This window comes from Rhinolophus sinicus, chromosome 16 (genome assembly GCF_057876585.1).
Source record: "Rhinolophus sinicus isolate RSI-liver-muscle chromosome 16, RSI-T2T, whole genome shotgun sequence".
In the NCBI taxonomy this organism is placed as follows: Eukaryota; Metazoa; Chordata; class Mammalia; order Chiroptera; family Rhinolophidae; genus Rhinolophus; species Rhinolophus sinicus.
The window spans coordinates 33,345,968-33,373,887 of NC_142516.1; the positions used below are offsets into that span (position 1 = coordinate 33,345,968).

Consider the following 27,920-nt stretch of genomic DNA (forward strand, 5'->3'; position numbering starts at 1 on the left):
AAGTGTTTCATTTTACTTGCAACAAACTCTTAAGTCCATGAACCCAAGACAGTTTTATATGTATATTTTACACAACAGATCCATAGGCCATTCCTTTTTGAGAGAACAGGAGACTTCCACTAAAGATACAGCTCTTTTTTAGCTCTCTTGGTTATGAAAATGGATAGAGATTATGAGAGCTACAGGTAATTAACAAACATACAAAAATATGCATTTGAATATAAACCCCCGAGAACCACTGAAGTCCTTCAAAAAAATTCTTATAGATATAATCAACAACTATGATGCTTGAAACAGGAAGCTGAAATGAAGCGCAGAGCTACATCTGAGCTCACTAGACAGTTCACAGCCTGATCAAAAGGAGAGCTCACATGGTACAGCTCTAACAAGCAGTCCACTTTGTCAAGAGCTTTCCTAACCTTTAAAGCCCAAGGGGAGCCAGTTCTCCAACTCTGGGCCTTGGTAGAGGCCAGGCCATTAGTGATGGTTCTCAACTAGGGCACTCGAGGATTCCCTCACCCTCCACTTTTTTCCACTTAGCACTCTTCAGCAAGCCCTTCAGAGGCTACACAATGTGGTAGAAAGAGCCGTGAAAACACGGTCAGGAGACTTAGGTTTCTAGTCCTAGACCTAGTACATACTTGCTCAGGGACTATGGGTAGGTAATTTACCCCCTCTGAGCTTCCGTTTGATCAAATCGGGATATCAGACTTTGACCTATTCACTCAACAAGCTTATTGTGAGGATGAGCTAGTAATATACGTGAAATAACTAGGTAAAGGGTAACGGGGGCCATGTAAGTTGTTTCTATGGAACTCCACAAGTGTGGCTTATAACAAAGCACTGCCTCAACTCTGTTGAAATGAGGTTGGCCCAGCATTCTGGAGAAGACATTTTGGGAAACCCTGACTTAGGCCAATCTTTTCATGTAGCAGTTCTCAAAGGTGCTCTGTTGATCCCTAGGGGTCCCTGAGAGCCTTTCAGGGAGTCGACAAGGTCAAAATTATTTTCATAACACTAAGATATTTACTTTTTTCACTATGTTCACATTTGCACTGATGGTGCAAAAGCAAAAAAATTGCCAGGGCCTTAGCACAAATCAAGACAGTATCATTAAATTGTAATCATTTTATTTTATCACCACTAAGCACTTAGAGTAAATAAAAAACGATAGTTTCACTTAAGAAAGTCCTTGAAGAAGCAGCAAAAAAAAACAAAAACCTTGACCCTTGAATTGATGTCTTTTTAATATTCTGTGATACAAGATGGGAAATCTGCATAAAGCACTTTTGTTGCACACAAAAATACTCTGGTTGTTTTAAAGAATTGCACTTTTTTGAGTTGTGAGCTAAATTAACCTCTTTTTTCACAAAACAATATTTTTTCTTTTTCTTTCTTTCTTTCTTTCTTTTTTTAAGGAGGGCACAGCTCACAGTGACCCACACAGGGATCAAACCGGCAACCTTGGTGTTATTAGCACCACACTCTAACCAACTGAGCTAACCGGCCAGCACCACCATCATTTTTTCTTGAAAGAACACTGACAAGCTATGATTATTTTGACTTGGCTATTTGGCAGACATTTTATCAAAAATGAACAAAGTGAGCCTGTCACTTCAAGAACAATGACTGTTGCCAATGATAAAAATTCAAGCTTTCAAATGAAAATAGAGTATTTGAAAACATGTATTTACCACTAAGAGCTTTACAACTTTCTCATACTTTTCCCAAGGCTTTTCTGATGAGATTGGTAGTTATATTAACAAATGAGTTTTTAGTAGTATAAAACAACATTTGTCAATACGTCAAATATCTATGTAACCCAGAATAATTATTTTCTAAATGATCAATGTACGATGTTATAAAATCATGTACGGGTAAAAGACCCATTCAAAATACAAAAAAAAAACCCCAATGAATTTTAATGTGACAGAGTACGAAAACAAAAACACGAACGTAAGTGTTTTGAAAATGAGGCTGAGTTTTGGTGTAATATCAAAGAATACCCACAATTATTTGAAAACTTTTTAAAAATACTCATTCCTTTTCCTACTTGCTGTGTGAGGCTGGATTTTTTTCATATGCCTCAACTATACTGCAACAGATTGATGTAGAAGCACATATGAGAATCCAGCTATCTTCTATTATATCAGGCATCTACTCTTCTCACTAATTTAAAATATAGTTTGTCTAAAACAAAATTTTTATGTTATTTATGTTAACATGCAATGGATATATTGTTTTTAAAAAATGAATAAATCAATATTTTAAAAATTTCTCTATTTTAATTCCTCATATGATAAATATAAATAGCTAAAACTCACATAAAAAGAGTTCTGTGGGATCCCCGATAATTTTTTAAGAATGAAAATGAGTCCTAAGACCAAAAAATCTGCAAACTGCTGCTAATAATATAGAGAAAGAAGACTTCCTAAGGACAGAACCTGGGTCAATAATAGTTAAGAGGCATCCACTAATGAACCAGATCCATCTTAAGATCGTTGCCTATATCCCAAGTTTCATATATTCAGGGACAACAGTACAGCACTAGGAATAACTTAAAAAACAAACAAACAAAAAACTCAACACACCTGAAATACTAAGTCTTATTACTTTAGTAATCCATACTAATCTAAGCATACCAATCTCTCTAAATATATTATGTCTGAATTTCTAGAAAATTCTAGGACAATAAAGTATACAGTGAAGACACTCACTGGCTTGCCAGCATGTCTGGCAGTTTCCACGATGACAAGGTTCTTCACATCTATGAAGGCCACAACGGAGTTTCCTTCCACAAATCAAAGGACACTTGTGCTCCTTATCCTAGGAAGAGAGATTTATATTTATTTACAAAATTTTCTCTATTTTATGTTTTCCATAAACAACAAGATTTATAAAACAAGCTCTCCACATTTATGGTTGAAATGATGTCTGGGATTAGCTTCAAAATAATCAGGGGAGGGAGAATTAGTGGGGACGTAGATGAAACAAGATTAGTCATGAGTTGGTCACTACTAAAGCCAGATATTGGGTACATGGGACTCATACTAGTCTCTCTGCTTTTGTATATATTTGAAATTTTCAATAATAAGAGGCAGTCTTTAAGCTTTCAAACACTGGTTTATAACTAAGTCTTGATATACTGTATAATTTCATTACTCTTTACCTTGTCAATATAAACATTTTAAAACAACTGTGTATTTTATATATGTACATATACATATGTGTATGTATGCACTATCTTGCTATTGCTACTGTGTTATTCTGTTTACACACACACACACACACACACACACACACACACACTCACACACACAAACAGTAACACAGTACTGACTGCCACGTAGTGCCTCCTTTATTTAGTTCCACAGAAGTGAATACTTCAGGTAACTAAAACTTGCTCCTTTCAAAAATGCCACACGCATTTTGCCCACCAATCTTCCCAAAGGAGTGCATGAAATGTGAAGCCCGAGTTGCTAAGGCCAGGCCAGTCTGTGTATTGAGATAGCGCACAATCTCCCATAGAGGACTGCATGCTCATCTAGTGGTCTTGGGATCTGGGGCCTGAGGACTTTTGTTTTTTTCTTTCTCTTCTTCTATGTTGCCACTGGCTGATCTTCTTGACATGGCTGAGATTAGCTTGACCTGGGCAACAATCTGACTTCTGCTCAGAGGCTCCTTCCAGAATTTCTAAATCTGATTTCTAAATCTTGGCTGCATTCCAGATGGTGAGGCTTCCAGAAGTCCAGCCCCTCAATAAATGCAATCTGACTGTGTGCAATGATAGGTCTACTTACCACACAGCATATCTCATTACATTTATGCCGTCCACATAACCGTTTCTTGTTACACCGCTTGTCACACATAAATGTAGCATCTGCTGTGGGCAATGAAAAAGGAAAAAAGGCAGAAGATATAAACATTCATCCAACAAATATTTGAGAGACTATAGGCTGAAGAAATGCAATGTATAATGTAAATAAAACAGTGAAAATATTATGGTAAAAATGCACATTAAAATATTTTTTACTGTTATTTAGATCCCTCACATTGTGTGAGCCCCCTTTCCCCCATCCACTATCCCTCTGTACGTTCCCCAAATTAATTTTCAAACCCCCATGACCATCTTGTGGTTACCGACTATTTTTCAAAACCTCTCACCTTCCCCTTATCCCCACCCCCCCCGCCCCTCTAGCAACCCTCTGTTTTTCCTCCATGTTTCCAAAACTGTCTCTGATTAGTTCATTCACTTATTCTTTTCTGTAGAGTCCGCATATAAGTGAGATCATATGGTATTTGTCTTTCTCTTTCTGACTTATTTCACTTAACATAATGTTCTCTAAGTTTTGCTTTGTCTTGTGCACCTGAAACTAATAAAAAAAAATAAAAAAATAAAAAATAAATAAAAAAAAGAAAGAAAATAAAGTTTATCCCATTAAAAAAAAATATTTTTTACTGTCAAATTATCAAAAAATAGAAAACAGAAAGACTGATTAATATATGGTATGGGTGAAAGTGTGCAGAAAAAATCACATATACATAGTGGATGAGAGTATAAACTTTTAGAGAACATATGAATCTATCAAAAATTTAAGTGGTGATAATTCCATTTTAAGGAATCCTTTCTATAGATACACTTTCAAAAGTAGCTAGGACACCAAGAGCACAAGCAACAACAACAACAACAAAACATAAATTGGACTTAATCAAAATTAAAAACTTTTGTGATCAAAGGACACTATTAAGAAAGTGAAACGATAACCCACACAATATATTTGCAAATCATATATTTCATAAGGGTCTAGGATCCAAAATACATAAAGAACTCTTACAACTTAACAACAGAAAGACAAATAACCTAAATTTAAAAATGGGCCACGGACCTAAACAGCCTCCTTTCCAAAGATACAAATGGCCAGGTACATGAAAAAAGTTCAACATCATCAGTAATTAGGGAAATGAAAATCAAAACCATGACATATCGCTTTACACCCACTTAGGATGGCAATAATAATAACAACAATAATAATAATAACAAAAAATAACAAGTGTTGGAGAGGATGCAGAGAAATTGGAACCCTACTGGTGAGAATATAAAATGGTATAACTGCTGTGGAAAGCAAAATGGCAGTTCTTCAAAAAATTACACATAGAATTACCGTATGATCCAGCAATTCTACCCCTAGGTATATACCCAAAAGAATTTAAAACGGGTATTCAAACAAAACTTGGTACAATAGTTCACAGCAGCACTATTGTTTCCAAAAGATGGAAACAATCCAAACGTCCACCAGAGGCTGAATGGATAAATTGTGACATATACATACAATGGACTTATTTAGTGATAGAGAAATGAAGTACTGATAGGTGCTACAATACCAACGAACCTTGAAAATATGCTAAATGAAAGGAGCCAGGCACAAAAGGTTACATATTAAATGATTCCATGTATATGAAATACTTTGGATAGGTAAATCCATAAAGACAGAAAGCAGATTAGCGTTTGCTAGGGGATGGGGGGCGAAGTAAGTGGGAAGTGAAAACTTAATGAATACAGGGTTTTCTCTTGGGGTGATGAAAATGTTTCAGAACTAGAGAGGTGATTGCATAACACTGTGAATACACTAAATGCCAATGAATTGTACACTTTAAAATGGTTTGTTCTACTATATTATGTGAACTTTATTTCAATAAAAAAAAGTGGGCTAGGTGCTTAAGTGTTTACAGATGAAATGATGTTTGAGATTTGTTTTCAAAGTACTTTAGAAGACATAAAAAGTAGGTAAGGGAGGGACAGATGAAACAAGACAGGCAAAATGTTGATATTGTTGATGATGGGTGATAGGTACACAGGGGTCTACTTTCAGATATGATTGAAATTTTTCATCACAAACTTTTAAAAAGTGGGACAAGATGGTTACTGCATTATTTGTAATGGGGAAAAATTGCAGACAATCTAAATGACTCAAAAGGGTAATAGTGAACCATATACACTATGGTATACCCACATATTGTAAGAAGGAGAGATATACACACTGATAAGGAAAACTGTCTTTGATATATTATTGAGGGGGAAAAAAGCCCCAAGTTACAAACAGATTTTTAGCATGAACCTAAGTTTAGGGGGAAAATCAAACCTATACTAGCACGTGTACATGTCTGCGTGAATACAGAAAAAGATCTGGACCCACACCCAACAAACTATTGACAGCGGTTTCATTAGGGAAGTGAAACTACAGAGGGAAAAATGGGTGAGGGTGTATTTTCATTTTTTACTTTAAATGTATTCATGTAATTTTTTCAAATTATGTTTTTAATAACCAAAACTTTGAGATTTTTTTTTTTAGCTCCCAAACAGCCACTCCCCACCTCCTTCAGGCTAACAGATCCTTAATTTTGTTCAGAAATTCACCACCCATGGGCTCCTCAGTTCCAGAGGTATATGTTGACTAGTCTAGCCTGTCACGGTAATCCCATTCCCCTTGTTAGGGAAGTGCTTAGGAGGAAGCATGTGATACAAAGTATATTGAGAGCCTTTCAGGACTCTTCTGACTCTTAAGAAGGAAGAGAAGCTTAAAAATCTCCCTTTCTTTCCTCTATATGTTGTTTGGTGAGGACTCACGTTGTGAAATTGCTATAGCCAGCTTATACCCATGAGGGGAAAAAAAACCAAGAAAATCTCAGAGAAGTTGAACTGGATCCTGGAATCATTGAGCTTGGAATTAACCAACTTTCTATTTGTTCTGCCTCCAGACTTCCTGTTATGTGAGGCAATAAGCAGTCTTATTGCTAGTCACTTTTCCTTGGATTTTCCGATACCAGCAACCAAAAACAATCTATTATAGCTTTCTTCCTGACCAGAATAGGAGCTTATATTTTATACACAGCTATCTTTTGTCACTTTTCCAAAAAGGTTTTAAGGTGGCTCAAACCAAAGACTATGTGATGATTAGCAAAACAGGGATAGAATCATAATAGAGTGGGTCAGGAGGATCAACGACAAAGGAAGAAACAATATTCGAGGCCTCAGGGGTAAGAAGGCTGCTAAGCTGAGTCCCTGTTCCAGGTAGCCAAAAGTCCTATCAAGCATCAGTCTGTGTAAAAAGTTTGCTTCATCAGATATCATTTACCTTCACTTCTCCCCACCAATACTATATTATAAAAAATTTCAAACATAAAAAAGTTGAAACAATTTTGCAGTGAACACTCATATGCCCACTAGTGAGATTCTACCATTAGTTACTTTTCCACATATCTATTCTTCTATCCACCCGTCAATTTATCTCATTTTTCGACGCATTTCAAAGTAATACATGAGTATGCGTCTCCTAAAATTTTGAGCACTTCATTAACTACAATTCAATTTATGGTTTTTTCTTTTCTTATGAGGTAAAAGTTACATACAATAAAATGCACAAATGTTAAGTGTACCCTCACTGAATTTTGACAAATACATAACTACTTTCACCCCAGAAAGTTTTCTCATGCCCCTTTCCAGTCATACCTTCACTTTTGAGACTGGTACATGGAAGCTCCTATGGAAAAAGAAAAAGAAACAGTAACTACTTTAGGAATAAATGAAACAACACAACTATAGTATAATGCTAAATGTAACATGTATATCCCAAATATCCTGTACTTCTCTGGCAATTTATTCACCAACTTCACCTGTCTGGAGCAAGCTTAGTCCATTTCCTCTACTGATATGCGTATGCTTTACTCACAACAGGGCCCCAGGTTTACTGACGTTTCATGCAAATAAAATTGTTAACAATCTTTATGGTCTGGTCTCCAAATGCACAGCAGATTGGTATTATAAAATCGGAATGGAAAGAAGGGCTGCTTTAAAAGCAGGCAAAGCAAAGAGAAATAACTGTCTGGCAAGGGTACATATAGGCAGAAAAAGTGGGAAAAAAGCAGATGTAAGAATTGAAAATATGTAACAATCTGGTGTCATCTGGCACAGGGGCAAACAGCTCTACACACCCAAGAGCACCCCCGATGACATAGCTGGACTGCAGCAAAGTAGAATACAGTAGTCCTCTGGCATTTGAAGTTTTATTACTGTCGTTTCCATTATGTGTGAATGGCCCCAAAGGTCTATCACATGTAATTTTACTGTGGCATGACCCTCAACACTGTGATGGTGTGTGGGGAGCAAGTCACTCACTTGGGGGTAGAGTGAGCCTAGCTGGCTACCTAGCATTTACATCTGAATTTGGCTTTAATGCCATTTACAGGTTGCCATGTACTTAGAAACAAGCAAAATGACAACAACATTCCTTCTTAGTGAAATGACCCTGAAAAAAACAGGCAGCTACTAGAGCTGATAACAGAAGAGGTCTAAGAAATTGAAGATTTGGCTAGAAGATGTTTTAGATAAATTAATGAGTTGGCTGTGTTCGATATGAAAAAGTTCCCCATATGCTCTCTAGAGATATTAAGCAAAAGTGAGTCATGAAATTGCCTGAGCTTTCCAGTTAATGCAAACATTGGATTGTACAAAAGAAATGACATATTGGAGTGCTGTCTACAACTGTAGGGAAAAGCAGAGCTCCCATAAACCCCTGCAATAAATATGAATTACCAATAAAAACTTAAATACAGTATTCTTTGTAAAGAGGCAGTAAGATGCAGCATGTTTTTCAAAGACTTCCGCCAAAGTGATTAAAAGAAAACAACCTTTGAAGCTTTAAGAAATAAGTTTCATTTATCCAGAAAACTTATTTCTATAGAAAATCCCATCTATTACAAAAGACATGTCATGAAAAATCTGGCTAAACAATGAGGTGATGATCATTAGCGTTTCGAAGAGATTTTTAACTTTGTCAAAGGGTTTAACAGATTCATATTGACAGTAAATGCCTATAGCAATTTTACAATAAGATTTTTATTTGCAAAAATTCAATTTACACATAGCTTTTCAAGAATACACTCAGTGGCATAGGATCCACTATTAGAGAGAGTGAGGACTGAATGAGAAGCAAAAAAAAAAACACACAATAAAAACCCAAATAGAGACAAAGGGATTGCTGGAGAGAAAGAAGCAAAGTGAGAGTAGCCATTTCAAGCTCCACATCCCAACCTTGCTTATGATTCTTGGTCACAAAGAGCCCCCCAGGCATTACTAAATTTGTGATTACTAAATCACAGCATCACAGTCTTTAAGCCCGTAATACTTACAAAGTATAAAGTGGTCCTGTACCTGACATTCAAAATACCATTACGGCCCTGTGTGTTCTGTGGTTTTTTTCCAGGAAAAAATAACCCATACTGCTCATACAACTTTTGCATGTAAATTGCACTTTTACATTTTTTTTCTTTTATTCTGAAACTCAGCTATGAATCTAGCTCCCAATTTATAGACTATATCCTCAGAATCATTTGCAAGTCAGCTGTTAACCAGATCTTGGGTTCTATTTAAAAAATAAACCAACTGCTTAGAATTCTGCCTCTCCTCCTGCCTGTGCTCTGCTGAGACAGGCGCCAAAATGCACTGAAATGACTAGCAGTAGGTCAGAGAGCAGGACAGACAAGTATTCAGTTTGTTCCTCAAGTGATTACACAAAGACTTCCACAGAAACACTTCCTGCCTCTTCTGGTTACAGACACAGGAAGGGGCACTATGGCCTAATTCCAAAATGGTAAGATACCCCTTTTATAACACAAAGTCCAATCAAAATTGCCCAAGGCAGAAAGCAGACAAACTGACTATACTTATCAACTTATAAAATAGTTGTATCGTGAATAATCAACCTTACCCAAAGAGGGGTCTGGCTTTTGCCACTGGCTGCTGGGAGATAAGCCTTGGAATATCATGCCTGGTAGGCGTGTCCTGGTAAGCGGGGAGCCTTGGGTCACAAGTGACTTGGGCCATGTAGTCTAAGAATATGAGTTAGGGAACAGGCTGGCCACACCAGAAAGGCCAGTGATGTAAATTAGCCTGGGGGCTTTGAGTCACACAGTATCCGTAGACCTCTGGAGGGACTGGAGACTGAGATCAGCTACACGGGTAGCCAACCATGCCTACACGATGGAGCCCCAATAAAAACTGAACACTCAGGCTTGGGTGAGCTCCCCTGGTTAGCAATACTTCATCATACTGTCACTGCCTGATGCTGAAAAAGTAACGCTGTTCCAACTCCACAGGGAGAGGACAACTGAAAACTTCGCATTTGTTATTTTCTTGGACTCTGCCCTATGTGCTTCTTCCTTTGGCTGATTTTAATCTGTATCCTTTCCCTGGAATATACTGTAACCATAAGTATAACAGCTTTCACTGAGTTCTGTGAGTCCTTCCAGTGAATCATCAAACTTTGAGGGTGGTCTTGGGGACCAATGGACTTGCTTGCAGTTGGTATCAGAAGAGAACGTGGTCATGTGGACTGTTCTATGTAACTCAGCAGTTGTCTAAACTCTTGCAGTGGGTGTCAGAGTGAGGGCAATTTTATGGGCTGTGTTCCCTCTAACTTCTTATTTAGCTACCTCCTTGCATCATTCTTCTTTTCCAGCACCTAGCACTATCACACTTGTATTTGGTCGAGCTTTCTGTATGCTTGCCGTATCCTCATTACTGGCCTCTGGACTGTGAGTGCTGGACAGCTCCCCACCATACCTAGCCTACAACAGGTCCATAGGAGGTGGTAGTATACATTGGCGGGATTGAATGAATCATACATAGTATGACAGGAATAAAACTAAGGTTACTTTGATTCCTCCCATCCCATAACCACCAAATTAAAAGGCATTGGTGGCAACAACTGTAGCAATGTTCAGGATTTACCTTTGTTCTGAAAGAGCATCTGCAGGAAATAACTGATGTGCGAGAGCATGGTCCACAGTCTCCTTCATGGCAGAGCTTTTCACAGGTATGAATGAAATCTTTAATAAAAATGAAAAGAGCTGGGAATGAAAATTGCAACTCCTCATTTCAGACTCCCAAATTCAATAGCCACATTGGTCTTCTACCTCTGTTCCCTGAAACTCCACAACTTGAGTTGAGGGAAGAAGAATGTCATCAATGCCTCTTTACCTATCTTCCCTTCATCCAGCAGGCTGGGCCTTTTCCAGCAAGGAGAGGGCCCAGCATTAGTTACCGGAGTATGCTTTGGACTGCATGATGCTTTACCTAAGTCAAAGAACAGATCTCCTGTCTCTTTCCTTATTTAGGCCCCAAGTCTCTAGGTTAGACTTGGATCCCCTTAAAATTGTAGCCCCGGATGACTTTACTGAAGTGCTCTCGATTGAAAATCACCTGGGGGTCATAAATAATTAAAACTATGATGCATAACCTCATTGACCCAAACTCGGTCTCATGATAGGTGGCCTGCCATTCATTCTACTAAACTAGGTTTAGGACAAGTACTGTTTCAAGAACTCCTCAGAGATCACCCACAGTTTCTTTCTTTGGCTGCTGTTTACACAATGTATTTTTTCAGCTTAATTGTAGTTGACTCTAAAGTTTGTTTCCTGAAGGTAGCATATAGTTGGATCTTGCTTTTTGTTTCTAAATTCAATTTGACAATCTCTGCTTTTTGTTTATTTAATCCATTCACATTGTTACTGATGTAACTGGATTTACGCCTGCTATTTTACTTATATTTTTCTATATGTCTCGTGTATTTATTGTTCATCTAATCTTCCTTTACTGCTTTCTTTTGCATCAAACAAATATTTTCTTGTGTAACTTTTTTTCCTTTAATGGTATTTTTCACTGTATTTTTTGAGTTTTTTTTAAATGGTTACTCTAGGTTACTTTTTTTAATGGTATATACCATATACACTTTATCAGAATCTACTTCAGATTTAATTAACTAACTTAATTCCAGTGAGATATAGAAGCCTTATTCCTATATAGTTCTATTCTCTTCTCTTTTGTGCTATTATTGTTATACATATTACATCTATATGATACAAACTCAACAATATATTGTTATAACTACTACTTTATACAATGTTGTATCTATTAAAGAAGTTGAGTGGGGCTGGCCCGGTGGCTCAGGCGGTTGGAGCTCCATGCTCCTAACTCAGAAGGCTGCCGGTTCGATTCCCACATGGCCCAGTGGGCTCTCAACTACAAGGTTGCCAGTTCAATTCCTCGAGTCCCGCAAGGGATAGTGGGAAGACCCCCTGGAACTAAAGATTGAACACAGCACCCTGAGCTGAGCTGCTGCTGAGCTCCCGGATGGCTCAGTTGGTTGGAGCACGTCCTCTCAACCACAAGGTTGCCAGTTCGACTCCTGCAAGGGATGGTGGGCTGCGCTCCCTGCAACTAGCAACTGCAACTGGACCTTCAGCTGAGCTGCGCCCTCCACAACTAAGACTGAAAGGACAACTTGAAGCTGAATGGCACCCTCCACAACTAAGATCGAAAGGAGTGTGACTCCTTTCAACAACTTGACTTGGGAAAAAGTCCTGGATGTACACACTGTTCCCCAATAAAGTCCTGTTCCTCTTCCCCAATAAAATCTTTAAAAAATAAAAACAAAAGAAGTTGAGAAAAGAGAAAAAGTACGTACTTACAGTTTGTTATACTTTTCTTATTTACCATCTCTGGTTTCCTTCATTTGTTCCTATGGATCTGAGTTACCATTTGGTACCATTTCCTTACTCCAATACAACTTTGATCCAAACTACCTCTTCTGTGCTATTATTATCATATACATTTCTGTAATATATACTAAAGGCCTAACATTCCAATTATATACATATTATTTTATACAACTACCTTTAAATCAGCTGAGAAAAGAATATACTTATACTGTCGTTTATAATTATGGAATTACCTTTACTGTTTTTTCATGTGGATTTGAATTTACATCTGGGTTTACTTGCTTTCAGCCTGAAGAACTTCCTTTGGTATTATTTATTGTAAAGTAGATCTGCTAGCAACAAATTCTCCATTTTTATCTTAATTTTTGCAAGATAGTTTTGCTGAATATAAGATTCTTGGTTGGCAAGTCTTTCTTTCAGCACTTTGAATAGGTCATCCCATTGCCTTCTGGTTGTGATGTAGTGTTCCCTTATTGTGTTTGATGAGAAGTCTGCTGTTAATCTTACCGGGGTTCCCTTGGGTCATTTTTCCCTCTCAACTTCCAAGATTTTCTCTGTCTTTGACTTTCAGCATTTTTACTATGTATCTAGGTGTGGATCTGTTTGAACTTACCCCTATCTGAATTTGTTGGACTTCTTGGATGTATAGATTTATGTCTTTCAATTTGGAATGTTTTCAGCCATTATTTCTTTGAATATTTTTCTGCTCCTTTCTCCTCTCCTGGTATTCCCATTATATATGTTTGTGTGGTAAAGGTGTCCCATGTTTCCCTGAGGTGTTGTTCATTTTTCTTCATTCTATGTTCTCTCTGTTCTTTGGATTATATAATTTCTTTTTTTTTCTCTTAAATTTATTGGGGTGACAACTGTTAGTAAAATTACATAGATTTCAGGTGTACAATTCTGTATTACATCATCTATAAATCCCATTGTGTGTTCGCCACCCAGAGTCAGTTCTCCTTCCATCACCATATATTTGATCCCCCTTACCCTCATCTCCCATCCCCCACCCCCCTGGATTATATAATTTCTATTGATCTATCTTCACATTCATTGACCCTTTCTTCTGCCAGCTCAAATCTACTGTTGAACTCCTTTAATGAGTTTTTCATTTTAATTATTGGACTTTTCAACTCCAGATTTTCCTTTTCTTTTTCTTTTTTTTTATAATTTCTATCTCTTTATTTATATTCTCTATTTGATGAAAAACTGTCATTATACTTTCCTTTGCATCTTTAAGCATGGTTTTCTTTAGTTCTTTGAACATATTTATAATGGAAACCTTAAAGTTTTTGTTAAATCTAACGTCAGTCACTCTCACAGAAAACAGAAACTTTCTGTTGCCTGTGTATTTTCCCTATTTCTTTGCATACTTCGTAATTTCTTGTTGGAAACCATATGTTTTTGGTAATATATTGTTTGTAGCAACTCTGGATACTGCTTCCTCTGTCTCCACAGCTTTTTTGTTGTTGTTTGCTTATTTATTTGTTTTGTGACTTCTCTAGGCTATTTTAATGAAGTCTATTTCCCATAGGGTATAAAGACTTTGGTGTTACTCTTTGGATGGCACAGCCTTGGGGGTGTGCAGTCACCCTGGGATGACAGTGGTTTTAGCAGAGCTCTCTTTGACTATCTCTTTCTCTGATCTTTCTGTTAAGCTATCTGCCTCATCTGGCTTTACACTCACTCCTGGGGCTCCATTAATTGCTCATTGGTTACTCTATTGTTGCCTTAGGCCTGAACTTTGCCCCATGCTCTGTTTCATATTAAAGTCAGTTCCTTTGGGGAGTACTTTGGAGCTCTCTTTCTTATGGACTGCCTCTCCCCTGGGGAAGTCTCAACCACTACTCTGGGTGCTGGATGGAATAGTAGCCTCTGGTTACGTAGCTTACTTCTCCCAGCATGGAACTTCTGCCCTACAAGTGAGCTGGGGTGAGGGTGATTTGGGCCCCAGTATTTTAGCCTATTGTGATTGGGGTAGAGCCTCCAACTCATGGGTGGGGCTGTGTGGCAGAAAGTAGCCCCCATATCTCTCAGCTGCACTTATCAGAAATTTAGCCTCTTTGACCTGGAATTAAAGGGGATGAGAAATGCTGGTAGTCTGCTCTACCCAGTGAAAAACCCTTGACTTGGAGTTGAGGGCGGAGAAAGCCTGGATTCTTGGGCACACCCATCCTGAGTGGAGCTTTTGTTAAGCTGAGCCAGAGGTAGGGTGGGGGAGGAGGAGGAAGTGGGTTGTGACTCAAATGACACAGATTCTTGCTGTTCTGCGTTTTAGATTTTCTTCAATAAATATTTTTTAATTGATATATGCCTATAGGAAAATTTTCAGAGACTCTAAATGGTTGCTTTTTTATAGTTTTCCCCAGCTTTGCTTGTTTTGCTGGGGAGTGGGTCCAAGCAGCTGCTCATGCTACCATCCTGAAAGCAGAACTCTAACTAGTCTCTTGTACCAAAGCAATATGTCTAGAATGGAAATTTCCTACTGGGTCAGATACTAAAAGACCTAAAACAAGCTTTCTACAGATAAGGCAGAACTGAAAAAACTTGAGAACCATTGTTACCACCAGCCATGGGCTTGCTTTTGAGTGTCTCAATCCAACTCAGCCTTGTTCATTAAAAGTTTGCCATGATTAAAATTCTGAGGTATATCAGTTACTCTTGAATCCATTGACCTGGTCTTATACCACCCCCAGGTCAATTCATACTGTTACTATCCTTCTCTTGCTCAAGTCCTTTTGCATTACCTATTTCACATTTCCTCCTTCTCTCATTGCCAACAAGATATTTTAGCCTCAGGGCAGGATTTCTGGTCACTATATATGAAATTTTTACAAAACTGACTCGTGCTTTTTGAACCGGGTAGAACTTTACCATCCTTCTTAATTTAGAAGTCAATGGATCTCCATTTCACAGAGCTTACTAAAGATACATTTTCACAGTAGACATGGAGAACCAATAGATGATTGATTTTCCTAATGTAGCTGGACCATGTATTAAATGAGAAGAGAGCATTTCTCCTCTTCACATAATTTTAAAGTCAGATTGAACAAAATAATTAGGTAGGGTGCTCCCTCTAGTGCTCTTTCTGTTTCCTGCTGACACTTGGAACAACCATGAAATCTCTCTCTTTTCCATAAAAATGGAAACCAAACCTAAAGATTCTAGATTTACCACTGTTAGTTACAGGAACATCTCGCTTATTCAGACTTAGTTGCCCACTTTTATTTTTCTAAACACACAGCCTTTGAACACTCACTTAGGAGAAGTTGCCAGGTCACTGCAAAACTGTAAATGCATACTACCCAAGGACTGCCTCAGAAAGTCTCAGTTAGAAACTCAGACTATTACTTCATAGCTAATTCCAACAAAGCTTTTTCTGGTTTCCATATCCAAGTAATCAGAAGCCACAAGTGAGAAGAAAGAGTAACTAAAGGTAGGATGGTAGACATACTAAAAGCACTGACAAGAAAATAAAAAGCTTTAACAAGTAGATAAAACAATTCAAACTGCATGCTGGTATGGGGAAATCACCTGAGAAACCTCAGTAGGCCCTACACACATCACTGTACTCAGTATAATACAACAATTAGGTTCAAGAAAATGATGACTCCGGGTCAATGAAGGGAAAGAATCAGTTTCAGTTACCTCTGTTTAAAGAAAGAATTTTAGAAAAATATCCATCTAAAATGATGCTCAGGAGGTATTATCCTCAGCTAGATGGGAAACTTAACTATAAAGAATGACATTTCTTAAGATGTTCAAATGGCTGAAGTTTTATGATACTTAGAATTTTAGTTAAGATGTTCCTATTATATGAAAATGCTTTTAAGCATTTAGTGAACTCTAGATTAATAAAAGTATATCTGGCATTCATACTAGTGTAGGCTAACCCTCATGGAATAGTATCTCATCACAACTGATCTGAGTTAGCAATAAAATACCTGTATCAGAAAGAGAGATCACTTGGGCAAATATGAGTTTTCATAAGTATATTTTGAGGAGGAAAGGAAAGGTGCCCAAACTTGATCATATTTAGAAAAACCTCTGATACTGTAACTGGAATTTAAAAATATTTTGCTTAAGTAGTCATTGCTGCCAAACATTTACATTCATATTTTCACATTCATATGCCAACTAGTTACCTAAGGAACCACAAGGCAGAGGCTTGCCGCACACTTTTCCACATGAAGGGACAGGATCCATGCAAGTTTTCCGGCCATTACTTCCAAGTTCTAGCAACTGGCTGAGAGGAGTCTGCCCACAAGGGCAACAGCGTACCAGCTGAGGGAGCCGTGGGCATGGTTGGCAAGGCTGAGGGTGGCACACCTGAGAACACGTATGGTTCCCACATTTCAAGTCCCTGTGAAGACAAACAACAGATGATTACATAATTGTTGCATAAAATACAGCTTTATTATAATGGAAAAAAACTAAAACCTTACTTGCCACATATCTTTAAGCAGCCAAAGTCCCCAAATCCATCAGACTTTCCTACATCTGTTCCACATAACACATCTCGGGAGGTGCTGCCACAGTAGCATACTTGAGGACACAATTTCAAAAACAAAAGATTAGCAACCTGTATAAATTCTTAAAATATTCTAAACAATCTGTAAGAAAACACAAAATGCTATTCATTAGTATTGATCGGACCTGATGCAGAGATCAATGTGGCTTATACAGCAGCTCTAAGTCTCACCTGAGAGCTTTATCATAGGAAAAAATTAAAAAAAGGCCTTGTTAGACTCTGTCAGTATTTCATGGTGTCTCTGGAGCGCATCCCAAAAACAGCATTAAAGTGAAGCAACACTCTAAATTAAGAGACTACTATCTGGTCCATAGACCATGGTTGAAAATCAAGGATTATGAGGCTTCCTGCAGTCCTCAAGAAATGTTACAGAGGATGGAAGCTAAGTTGGTGGTTGTGGTAGAGGTGTTGACACTGGATCCCCCATCCTTACTTCAACCTAGGCAGCATAGATTCACTACTCTATATGTATGGGTTCACATAAAATGACTGGAAAAAGTATCTGCTGCTAAAAAAGAAAGCCAAAAATCACAATATAAAATCCTTAATAATTTGTAGTCTACCACTGCTGAATTTGAAGTAATCAAGTTTGAGTATTCATGCTGAATAAAAAGTTTCAAATAGCTTGAGACTTATGTGCTAGATAGATAATCCAGTCTACCATCTGTAGATTTTTCTGTGGGTTCAAGAAACAATGGATTCCTTTATTTCTTAAGGTCAACAAATGTGTTAAGTTTAAGGAGTTATGTTTCTGATGTATGTAACCAAATCTGATATGTTTCTGATATGTAACCAAATCTGATGAGGATTAATTTTCATCAATTTACATAATTTTTCTAAGTGTCACTTGACATTTTCAGTTTATAATGAAAAGTTACCTCATTAAAATCAGACTATGCAAATATACCTAGCCCTACATAATAAATGTAGACCAGAAGAGTACAAACTAAACTGAAATTCTTCAGATCTAATGATGGTCTCCTTCTTCCTCAATATAATTTAGATATCTACTTGCAAGAAAACAAACATTAAAAATAAATATAATCTTATAAGAGCATATCAAATCCTAAAATCGCATACTTAGTAGGAAATAAAATAGAATGTGTCTAACAAAACTTCAGAAATAACGTTCATATAATATTGTATTGAACAGACCAAAAACTTTCAGAGACATGGAAATGCGGAAAGCCTCAAATCAATGAAGATATAACCAAGACTCTTGATTTTTAAAATATACATCCCATAGTTATTATCAAAAAGATAGGAAACAAATGTTGAGGAGGCTATGGAGAAAAGGAAACCCTCATAACACTGATGATGGGATTGTAAATCGGTGCAGCTGCTATGGAAAACAGTATGGAGGTTCCTCAAAAGCTAAGAAAAGAACTATCATATGATCCAGCTATTTCACTTCTGGGTATTTATCTGAAGAATATGAAAAGACTAATTCAAAAAGATATATGCACCCCCTACGTTCATTACAGCATTGTTTACAATAGCCAAGATATGGAAACACCCTAAGTGTCCAGCAAATAAATGGATAAAGAAGATGTGGTACACACACACACACACACACAGAGGAATATTACTCAGCCATAAAAAAGATGACATTTTGCCATTTGCAACAACATGGATGGACCTTGAGAGTATTATGCTAAGTGAAACAGTGAAATAAGTCAGACAAAAAAGGACAAAAACTATGATTTCTTTCAAATGTGGAATAAAAAACAAACAAAACAAATACAAACTCACATATACAGCCCACAGATTGGTGGTTATCAGAGGGGAAGTGGGGTGGGGAGAGGGCAAAATGGGTAAAGCAGGTTAAATGTATGGTGACAAATGGAAACTAGACTACTGGTGGTGAGCACACTATAGTGTATATAGATATCGAATTATAATGTTATAACCTGAAACTAATACAAACGTTATTAACCAATGTTACCTCAATTAAAAAAATATATATAACATATTTTTTATATTATATCTAATATAGATATTAGATATCTAATTTATATATATATACATACATATATATATATATATATATATATATATATATTCATTCAATCTTCCAGTAAGTACATGTGCAGTTTCACGCCCTGTTCTAAAAATCATCCATCCATCCATCCAACCAATTTTTATTGGATGAATCAATATAGATGATGAAAAGAAACTAAATCACTATTTTTGGAATCAATGAATTCGCAAACAAACCCTAGCAACTGGGAGCTTCCGTAAGCAGGCTTTTCTTTGCTAAGTTTCTTCTTAAACAGAACAGAGGCTTTTTGCAGAGGTATGAGCAAACAGCTGTGAACAAAAGAATCAAGGATGAAAAAATTGTGACAATAGAAACAAAATGGTGCTCCTGACCAATCAGGAAATAATCTTAGTACAAGACAAAAAGCTCTGCTACGCTTAGTTAGGCACAAGAGAGAGAAATATGAGCTGCTGACACAAGAGCTGGGTGTAGTCACAGCTGGTTGAAGAGTATTAAGGAACCAAACACAGTCTGGAGGAAGGTGTCTCTATGGACAGCCTTCACCTGTTCAGCATTTTTATCAACTCAGGAATGAAGATCCAGAAGGAATGTTTATTAAAACTCTCCATAGGGCTGAAAGGGATCATAAGAGAATTATAATTTCAGAAGATAAACTATACTCATGGCCGAAATACTTTGTTAGATATTTAATGTGGGCAAGTGAAAAGTCTTCAACTGAGTTTGAAAAATGAACTACACAAAAACAGAAAGGAAGAGGCTGGGATCCATAGAAATTTGTACAAAAAGACTTTGATTTAGCTTAGTAAAAGCCCAACGTGAATCAAGAGCTAAAAATGGTTCAGCGATCAAAGGGATTCTCCCACAGTCTACTCTGCTGAGACTAAACTGCCAGTATATACTTAACTCTTGCCTTATCTCAAATGGATTTGAGGCAGCATGTTAAGGATATATGAAATATAATAAGAAAACGTAAAAGATTTGAAAAGCGACAGAAAAACAACGGTAAGGATATAGACTGAATCATAGCTTAAAAAATATACACTATAAAGACAAACATGAGGTCAGTTATACAGGGTTCTTAAGTTAAAAAGAGATAACAGTCTTTGAGGAAAAACAACTATTCTTGGAACTAAGACCAGACAGGAGTTATTTCCCAAGAGAGCCCGTAAAGAGAACATTAAATAACATGGCACAGTTCCTTACATAACAGCACATACCACAAAACACTTCATAGGGCAATATTTCTTACTGTAAGTACCAACATAGATCAATAGCATCATACCAAGGTAAAATAAAATAAAACAAAACTCTCGGGCCGGCCCTATGGTTCAAGTGGTTGGAGCGCCGTGCTCCTAACGCTGAGGTTGCTGGTTCGATTCCCACATGGGCCAGTGAGTTGCACCCTCTACAGCTAAGCTTGTGAACAACAGCTCTCCCTGGAGCTGGGCTGCCATGAGCAGCCGGAGGTTGGCATGAACTGTGATGGGCTGCTGAGTGCTGCCATGAGCGGCTTGTGACCAGCGTGAGTGGCCAGCAGCCAGTGTGAGCTGCCATGAGCGACCAACTGCCTCAGCTGGGGGAACACAAGGCTCATAATACCAGCATGGGCCAGGGAGCTGTGTCCTACACAACTAGACTGAGAAACAACGGCTTGAACCGGAATGGGGAGGGGGGCGGAGTGGAAGAAAGGGAACCAGTACATTGTAGCCAGGATCCTTGGATCCTTGCAGATCAGGGGCAGTCGTAAAAACAAAGGAATTCTTTCACATAGCGTAATGTTTTGGAGGTTCATTCATTTCATAGCATGTATCAATATTTTATTCCTTTCTTAGCTGAATAATACAGTCACCAACTTATGATGATTCGACTTAAATTTTTTGACTTTATGATGGTGTGAAAGCAAAACACATAATAAATTACAAGAGATATTCAACACTTTAAAGTAAGCTGTGTGTTGGATGATTTTGCCCAAATGTAGGCTAAGTAAATGTTCTGAGCACGTTTAAGGTACACTAGGCTAAGATGTTATTGGGAGATAACCTCATCATAAGTTGAGGAGCATCTGTATTCCATTTTATGGACATAGTGCATTTTCTTTATCCATTCACCAGTTCATAGACATTTGGATTGCTTCCACATTTTGACTATTGTGAATAATGCTGCTATGAACATCCATTTACAACTTAAGTGGACAAAAATTTTCATCTCTTTTGGATATATGCCTAGGAGTGGAATTGCTGGGTCACATAAAACTTCTAAGGAACTGCCAGACTGTTTTCTAAAGTGGTTATACTATTTTACTCTTGTTGTGGTTTTAATTTACCTTTCTCTAGTGTTTAAAGGTGGTAGGCACCCTTCTTGTGTTTATTGGTCATTTATGTATTTTCTTTTGTGAAGTATCTGTTCAAGTCTTTTGCTCACCGTTTAATTAAGTTGCTGATCTTTTGTTGTTGATTTGTAGTACTTGAAATACAATCTGTGATTTATCTATTCATTTTCTGAATGGTGTCTTTTGATGAGTAGAAATGTCTGAGTTTAATAAAGTTCAATTTAGTAATTTTTTCTTTTATGATTTCTATTTTTGTTGCTCTGTCCAAGAAATCTTTGCCTAACCCCAAAGTCATGAAAATATTCTCTTATAGTTTCTTCTGGAAGCTTTGTTTCTGGGTTTTATATTTAAGTCCATGATTCATGTAGAATTAATTTTTGTGTAAAGAGAGAGATGGAGTTCACTTTTGTTTTTTTCCCATACGTACATCCAGTTGTTCTAACAACATTTGTAAAAAAGATTCTCCTTTTCCCATTAAACTAACATCTCGGTTGAAAATCATCTGACTATATATTTGGGTTTATTTCTGGACTATTCTCTTCCTCTGACATAGTAGTCTATCTTTATACCAATACCTGTACTGGTATAATTATTGTAACTTTGTAAGTCTTGAAATCAGGTAGTTTAACTCTTTCAACTTTGTTCTTTTTCAAGGTTATTTTGGCCTTCCTGGACCCTTTACAAATAGTTACTCTTTAAAAATTTCCCAAGCAGTTACTTTAAAATAGCATTTTAAAATCTATTGTCCAAATTCTACAGGACAATGACCTGTGCTGGTATTATGTAACTAAAATAATGAAAACCATCTAAGCATTAATATACCTCCAGTTCTCTCTACCCAAGATAACAGAGCTAATAGTCTTTGTGACTACAGGTTTGAGATGAATCCACGTCATCAAGACAACCATAAATAAGGTTCCAGAAAAGTACACTGGTATTACTAGCTGGTGTGCTCATCACTTACCCTGATTCAATATGACCCGGCAAGGCTGGCACTGACCCCCATGGCACAGCTCAGCACAGTGGTGCTGACCACAATTCAAAACATTCTCACATGGGTTAGAACAGTGGACTGAGACAGCCTGACCACAGCGAACTGTGTGCCTGTAAAGACAGTAGATGCAAAGATAGCATTAGTCTAATGTTGGACTTCAAGTTCCTGTTTGACAGCTAAACTAACACTGAAGCACAAGCCCTCCCTCTAAACCTACTAAACCTTTCTCTTGGCCCTGTTCCTCCCCTTTTTCTTTGTTTTCCTTCCTCCAATCCTTATTTTCTCACTCTCCCGTTTTCCACTTTCTTCTTTTTCCTCCTTTGCTTTCTTTATTTCCCAGTCTGCTTTTCTCTGTCCCCTATTTTCTGACCTGTGAGGAACTGAAGGCTATTCCTCAGTATTTGTTGTATGTGATTTCTTCTCTGAGTTCCCATGAAGCAGCACGCAGGAAGGGAAAGAGCTTGGAGCTCCCATGGTATCTTAGAGATGGCAGTAGGGAGGTTGGGAAGGTGTCATTATAATGTCCATTCTCAGAATGCGCGCACAATGGCACTCTCCTGGGACTTGGCCCTCTGGCATCGTACACAGCTACAATACTTAAGAACATACTGTACGTGACTTTGACTCAGGATGGCGAAATCACTCTGGCTTTGTTCTAATAAACATCCTGACTTTGCTGACTTATCAGCTACAGAAGGATAGGAGGCCAGGGCTTTTAGACAATTGTCTTCAGGTCTTTGTCCAGGGTAATGGTTTCAAGTTTGGAGTCTACTCTCTCACATGAAGAGTTTTATTCTATTCCCTACTCCTACTTCAGCTACGTATTTTGTTTTAAAAAGTCACTGTTATGTACTTAGATGATCAGTTTCCAGTGCTCAGCATCACAGCTAACACCAACCCCTTGAGGAAGGCACTATTATGTCTACTTTATGGTAAGAGAATGAGTCTCAGTGAGACCAAGCAACTTGCCTAGGTCAACAATTAGTGGCAGAGCCCAGATCTGACTTGATCTTTCTGACCCAGAGCCCTTGTATGTGACTCTCAGGCCACACTGTTTACCCTTAAGTTCAGTAAACATTAAACACATATCACTGAAAATCTGCACAATCCCATCTGTCTTATGGCTGAGAAATCAGTTCATGGTCTTACATCGCTATCAGTGATCCTGGCACTGATGATGCCGAAGAATTTGTATTGTAATAAAAACAGGGCAGGCTCTGGGATCACTTATTATTTCATTCAACAATATTCACTGAAAACCTCCTAGATGCCAGATACTGTGCTAGCCACAGGTACATGGTTCCTGCCTCCTGGACCTAAACAGACCTGGGTTCAATTCCTGGTTCTTTCACCCAGTAGAGAGGTTAAGAAAAAAGTCGCTGTCACCTTGGCTTTTCACCGGAAATGGGTAATCTCACTATGCATATAACTTCTTACCCACTTTTAAGACAGCAAAATAGGATAGAGGCAGCACAGGAAACACTAGTTTCAGAAAAGTACTACTTACACCTACTTACTAATCTTTTATTTTAGAAATTCAATATAAGTTACCAATGTGGAAACTGTGTCTTCCTTAGAGTACAAATCTAACTTTACCTGGTCCGTCCACATTCACACGTTTTAGTCATAAAGGCAGGGCAGGGTGGGCAAGGTCCAGGATGGCAGAGACTACAAAAGAAAAATTCTGATGAATAAATCATACCCATGTATCCAAACCTGAACAAAGCTGCCCCAACTGACTCCATGTGGTGAATATGGGAACAAATAAACCTACTATGAAATATTTTAGTATTTGTTTAAACTACTTTGATGACATTATCATCTTAGAATATTTTACCACAAAAGTAAAGCCCAAATCAAAACACTGGTTTTATTTGGGCTTGACAGTCAAAGATGACACTTCCAGATATGATCTTAGCCCACTTAGTGCAGTATGCAGGGATGAAAATAGCCTGCCACCAGGGGAACGGCAGGACGGCCAACAGAGTCCTTCAGAAGATCAGAACCTGAGCAAAATAACTGAGCTCAAATCTACTAGATTCATGAGAAGTATAGATATTTTTTCATCAACTAGTGAAATAATAATCAGACAATGGGCTAATGATGGAAATAGTGAAAAAAAGGTTGACATGAGAAGAGGCATACTAGTAACACAGGGAGAGAACAAAGGAGAAAGGGACTCATGGAAAGAACTGGGCTTAGCAATATCCTGTCAGAGGTCAGAATTAGACCTCTGAACAGAATGCTTTTTATAGGAGCTATGATATAAAGAAAACAAAGGAAAAAAACTTAAAAACGGAATTATATGTTTAATCAAATACTGCCTTCTTCAAAGCATACACCCTCATAAATTACACGCCTGTTCAGAAATACCACTACTTAAAACATTTTGGGAACTTCTATGATAACTTTTTTTGGGGGAAGGGGGTGCTTTCTAAGTGATGGCAAATCACAATCCTTTGGGAATTAAAAGCCAATCAAATCAAATCTAATTAATCAAGTAGGTAATAGAATTTGGTATAAAAAAACATGTGTGCCTATAAAATCTAGTTGGATTTTTTTATATTACTCCTAAATCAGTTCTGATCATCTTTAAATGAGCTGTAAACACTGAAAACAATCCAGAAACAAGTGCCTAGTCTTCTAGGGTGACCCTTTTGACAGACAGAACCCACAGAAGACATAAGTTTAAGCACGTTTCTTTAAAGATGAGTATCATTATTCAATAGTTATATTTCACATATTAGGCCTTAATCTTTTTAGGTGAAACTATTTTCATGGCTGTATTTAAATAATGACTGAGAGATAAACTGTTAGTCAGGAGTGGATGACTCCAGGTGATTTCAAATATCCCCAAGGCCTGGACTTAATACAGGTTTTCCTAACCTTTAGAGTAGTGGTTCACAACACTGGCCACATAGAATTACCTAGAAAGCTTTAAAAACTACAGATGCTCAGACCCAACCCCAGAAATTCTGATTTAATTGCTGTAAAGACTGGGCACTGGTGTTTGAAAATGCTCCCTAAGTGATTCTAATGTGTAGCCCGTTGAGAATGACTGCTCTAATAGATTTTTATAATCTATGAGAACAACCTAAAACAGAGAGGTAAAGGGGCCAACTGTGGCTTCTGAGTCCTGATAAATATAAATGAGAGAAAGCCAAAGCTTTCTTTTGAAAGGAAAGTGCTGTTGGGGTATGTTGTTCAGCAATCTCTACGGTCCTCTCAGGAGTGAAAGGTTCCCAAATCAAGAGCAGAATTTCCAGAGCCGTGAAGGAGCAAGTTTTATAGCCTCCTTTCCCTTCAGATATGGTGCTGGTCACCTGGTCTGCATCTGATATTCTCTGATAGTCATGACGGGGCCCATTTCTGCTGAAGGCTTCGGAAAGACAGTTCACCAGAGGGTTAATTTCCTATTACTGAATTTACTTAAAAACGCCAACTAAGGGAAGGAATAGTTAAAATAGCTGAGTCCCCGGGGCTCTGAGGAAGGACCTATGGAAGCAGCCAAAGGAACGGGAGGTTCTGACTCCCCAGAGACGGCGGCCACCCTGTTTATGAGCCCAGGGTGAACACCTTTCCCCCTGATAGTTCCCCAGCTGCACCCCCACAGCTTGATCACAAAACATCTGGTCCGACCTTTGCCCCTGCTCCGTGCAACAGAAGCACCGAGATACACTCTGATGTCGGTCTTACTCTTAGACTTGGGTAAGAAAAGCAAGAATTACCATTTTTTGACCACTTACCATGTGCCAGGCTCTATACCAAGTCTCGTAAGGGTGGCAATTCATTTCATCATCATAGAACTCTGTAAGTATTGTCCCTCATACCATTATTATCTTACAGGTACAGAAACTGAGGCTCAGAGAAGTTAAGTAACTTATCCAATGTCACACAACTATTAAGTCTTGAACCCAGGAATTAAACCTTTGTCTGAGGTTAAAGCTTACAGAAATTTGTTATTTGTAATTTATAAACTGTTTATTATTGTTCATTTCTCTTATTACTCAGAAGCTGATTGGACACATTCTAAAGCTCAATACTTACTGTAGGGAAGGGATTCATATCCTAAAAACACTGCCCAGCAGGACCCTAAACATTGCCTTTCCCCAAACAGAAGTCTGCCCTGTACACTCTCTTGGACCTGGCTATCACTAGAGGACATTTTGTCTTAGAAGCCAGCAGTGTGACACAGTAAGAGGGGCACTGGCTCCACCATGTCCTAGTATGGAAATCCCAGCTCTACCATGTCCTAGTATTGTGACCTTGGGCAAGATGCTTGGCCTTTCTGAGCCTCATATGTGAAATGAAGATGATAAATATCTATACATCATTGGGCTGTTTTACAGATTCAGTGAGTGAACTCCTGCAGAGTACCTGGCACAGGATAACTGCTCAATAAATGGTACTACATTGCCTTTTACCCCATCTTCTTACATGCTAACCAAATGTATATACACAAAGCCATGAGCAAAGCGTGTCCACCGAGAATTCCCAGTGGTCTAGGATTCCAACTTACAGATTACAGGAATGTGGGCAGTCCTGGCCAGGCTGTTTCTTTCTACAAACCTCACCACAACTATGCGGAATTTCATTTCTGCTCCATTCAGGATTCTTTACTTTGCCTAAAACATAGCAGATCAGAGAGTCAATGGTACAGACTTCAACTGCATCCTAGACTTTAGTGAAATAATACAATACAGGTAGACAGCATGGAACAGCAATGTGGTTTTCACTAATTCAACAAACATATTATTACACATCCTAAAATAAAAAGTTGAATGTAATGCTACTCATCAAAAGCTTCACTGAGTAAGATAAATCTTAAATTCTGGGTTACCTGGAAAAGATAAAGTCATTTTTGAGAGCATCTGAGATCTTGTTCCCTGGCACATGTTGTCAGTTTGACTCAAATAAACTTTATAATTTTTTTAAGTCTATTTTACTTATAAAAATGCCACTTTGACTAATGGATATATTTAATCAAGAAAAAAGATCCAAAAGATAAGACCTCTGTAAATGGGCTCTTGAATTGATACGGGAATATCTTCTGTAAGGATCAGAAAGAGGGAATAAGGGAAGAGAGCAATGTGGGGAGCGCGGGGAGAAGCAATAAGAGATGGAAACGACGTAAGTAACCTGGATTGTAGGAACTCGCCTATTCTAAAGCTATAAGGTAGGCATAAAAGAGCTGTATTTTTATAATCAATGTCACTGCAAATCTTTAGTAAGCATCTTCCATGAACTTAGCATAGAGGCAAGAAGAGGAAAACTGAGGCACACAACTCCTTGCCCTTGAAGAATTCATCCTCACTAGGACAATTTACAGCCTCCACGTCAGTCTGTCCCCAATCCCTGGGCTCTGCTTTTCTCTCTAGCTTGTCTCTTTCAGAAATCTTATTCATGCTGTGAAGTTTAATACACGTAAAGGCCAATGACCCCCAAATCTTTTTCTGCATTGCTCTGAACCCTCAATTTCAGTCCCATATGTCCAACCGTCTGCTGAACA

At 37.9% G+C, this 27,920-nt stretch overlaps 1 protein-coding gene across 2 annotated transcripts in view; it reads right to left on the reverse strand.

The window, feature by feature from the left end:
• Positions 1-27,920, reverse strand: part of NFX1 (nuclear transcription factor, X-box binding 1) — a 58,509-nt gene that overhangs the window by 14,831 nt on the left and 15,758 nt on the right. Inside the window, exons 5-13 of one of the 2 annotated variants that reach the window (XM_019734262.3) lie at positions 26,931-27,036; positions 24,008-24,079; positions 22,382-22,521; positions 17,001-17,100; positions 16,701-16,918; positions 10,787-10,884; positions 7,508-7,538; positions 3,801-3,880; positions 2,718-2,826 (exon numbers count right to left, since the gene is read on the reverse strand). In XM_019734262.3, the coding sequence (XP_019589821.3) occupies positions 2,718-2,826; positions 3,801-3,880; positions 7,508-7,538; positions 10,787-10,884; positions 16,701-16,918; positions 17,001-17,100; positions 22,382-22,521; positions 24,008-24,079; positions 26,931-27,036 (954 nt within the window). Of the gene's footprint in view, positions 1-2,717; positions 2,827-3,800; positions 3,884-7,507; positions 7,539-10,786; positions 10,885-16,700; positions 16,919-17,000; positions 17,101-22,381; positions 22,522-24,007; positions 24,080-26,930; positions 27,037-27,920 lie in introns of both variants that reach the window. The other variant, XM_019734256.3, reaches the window with a different exon arrangement.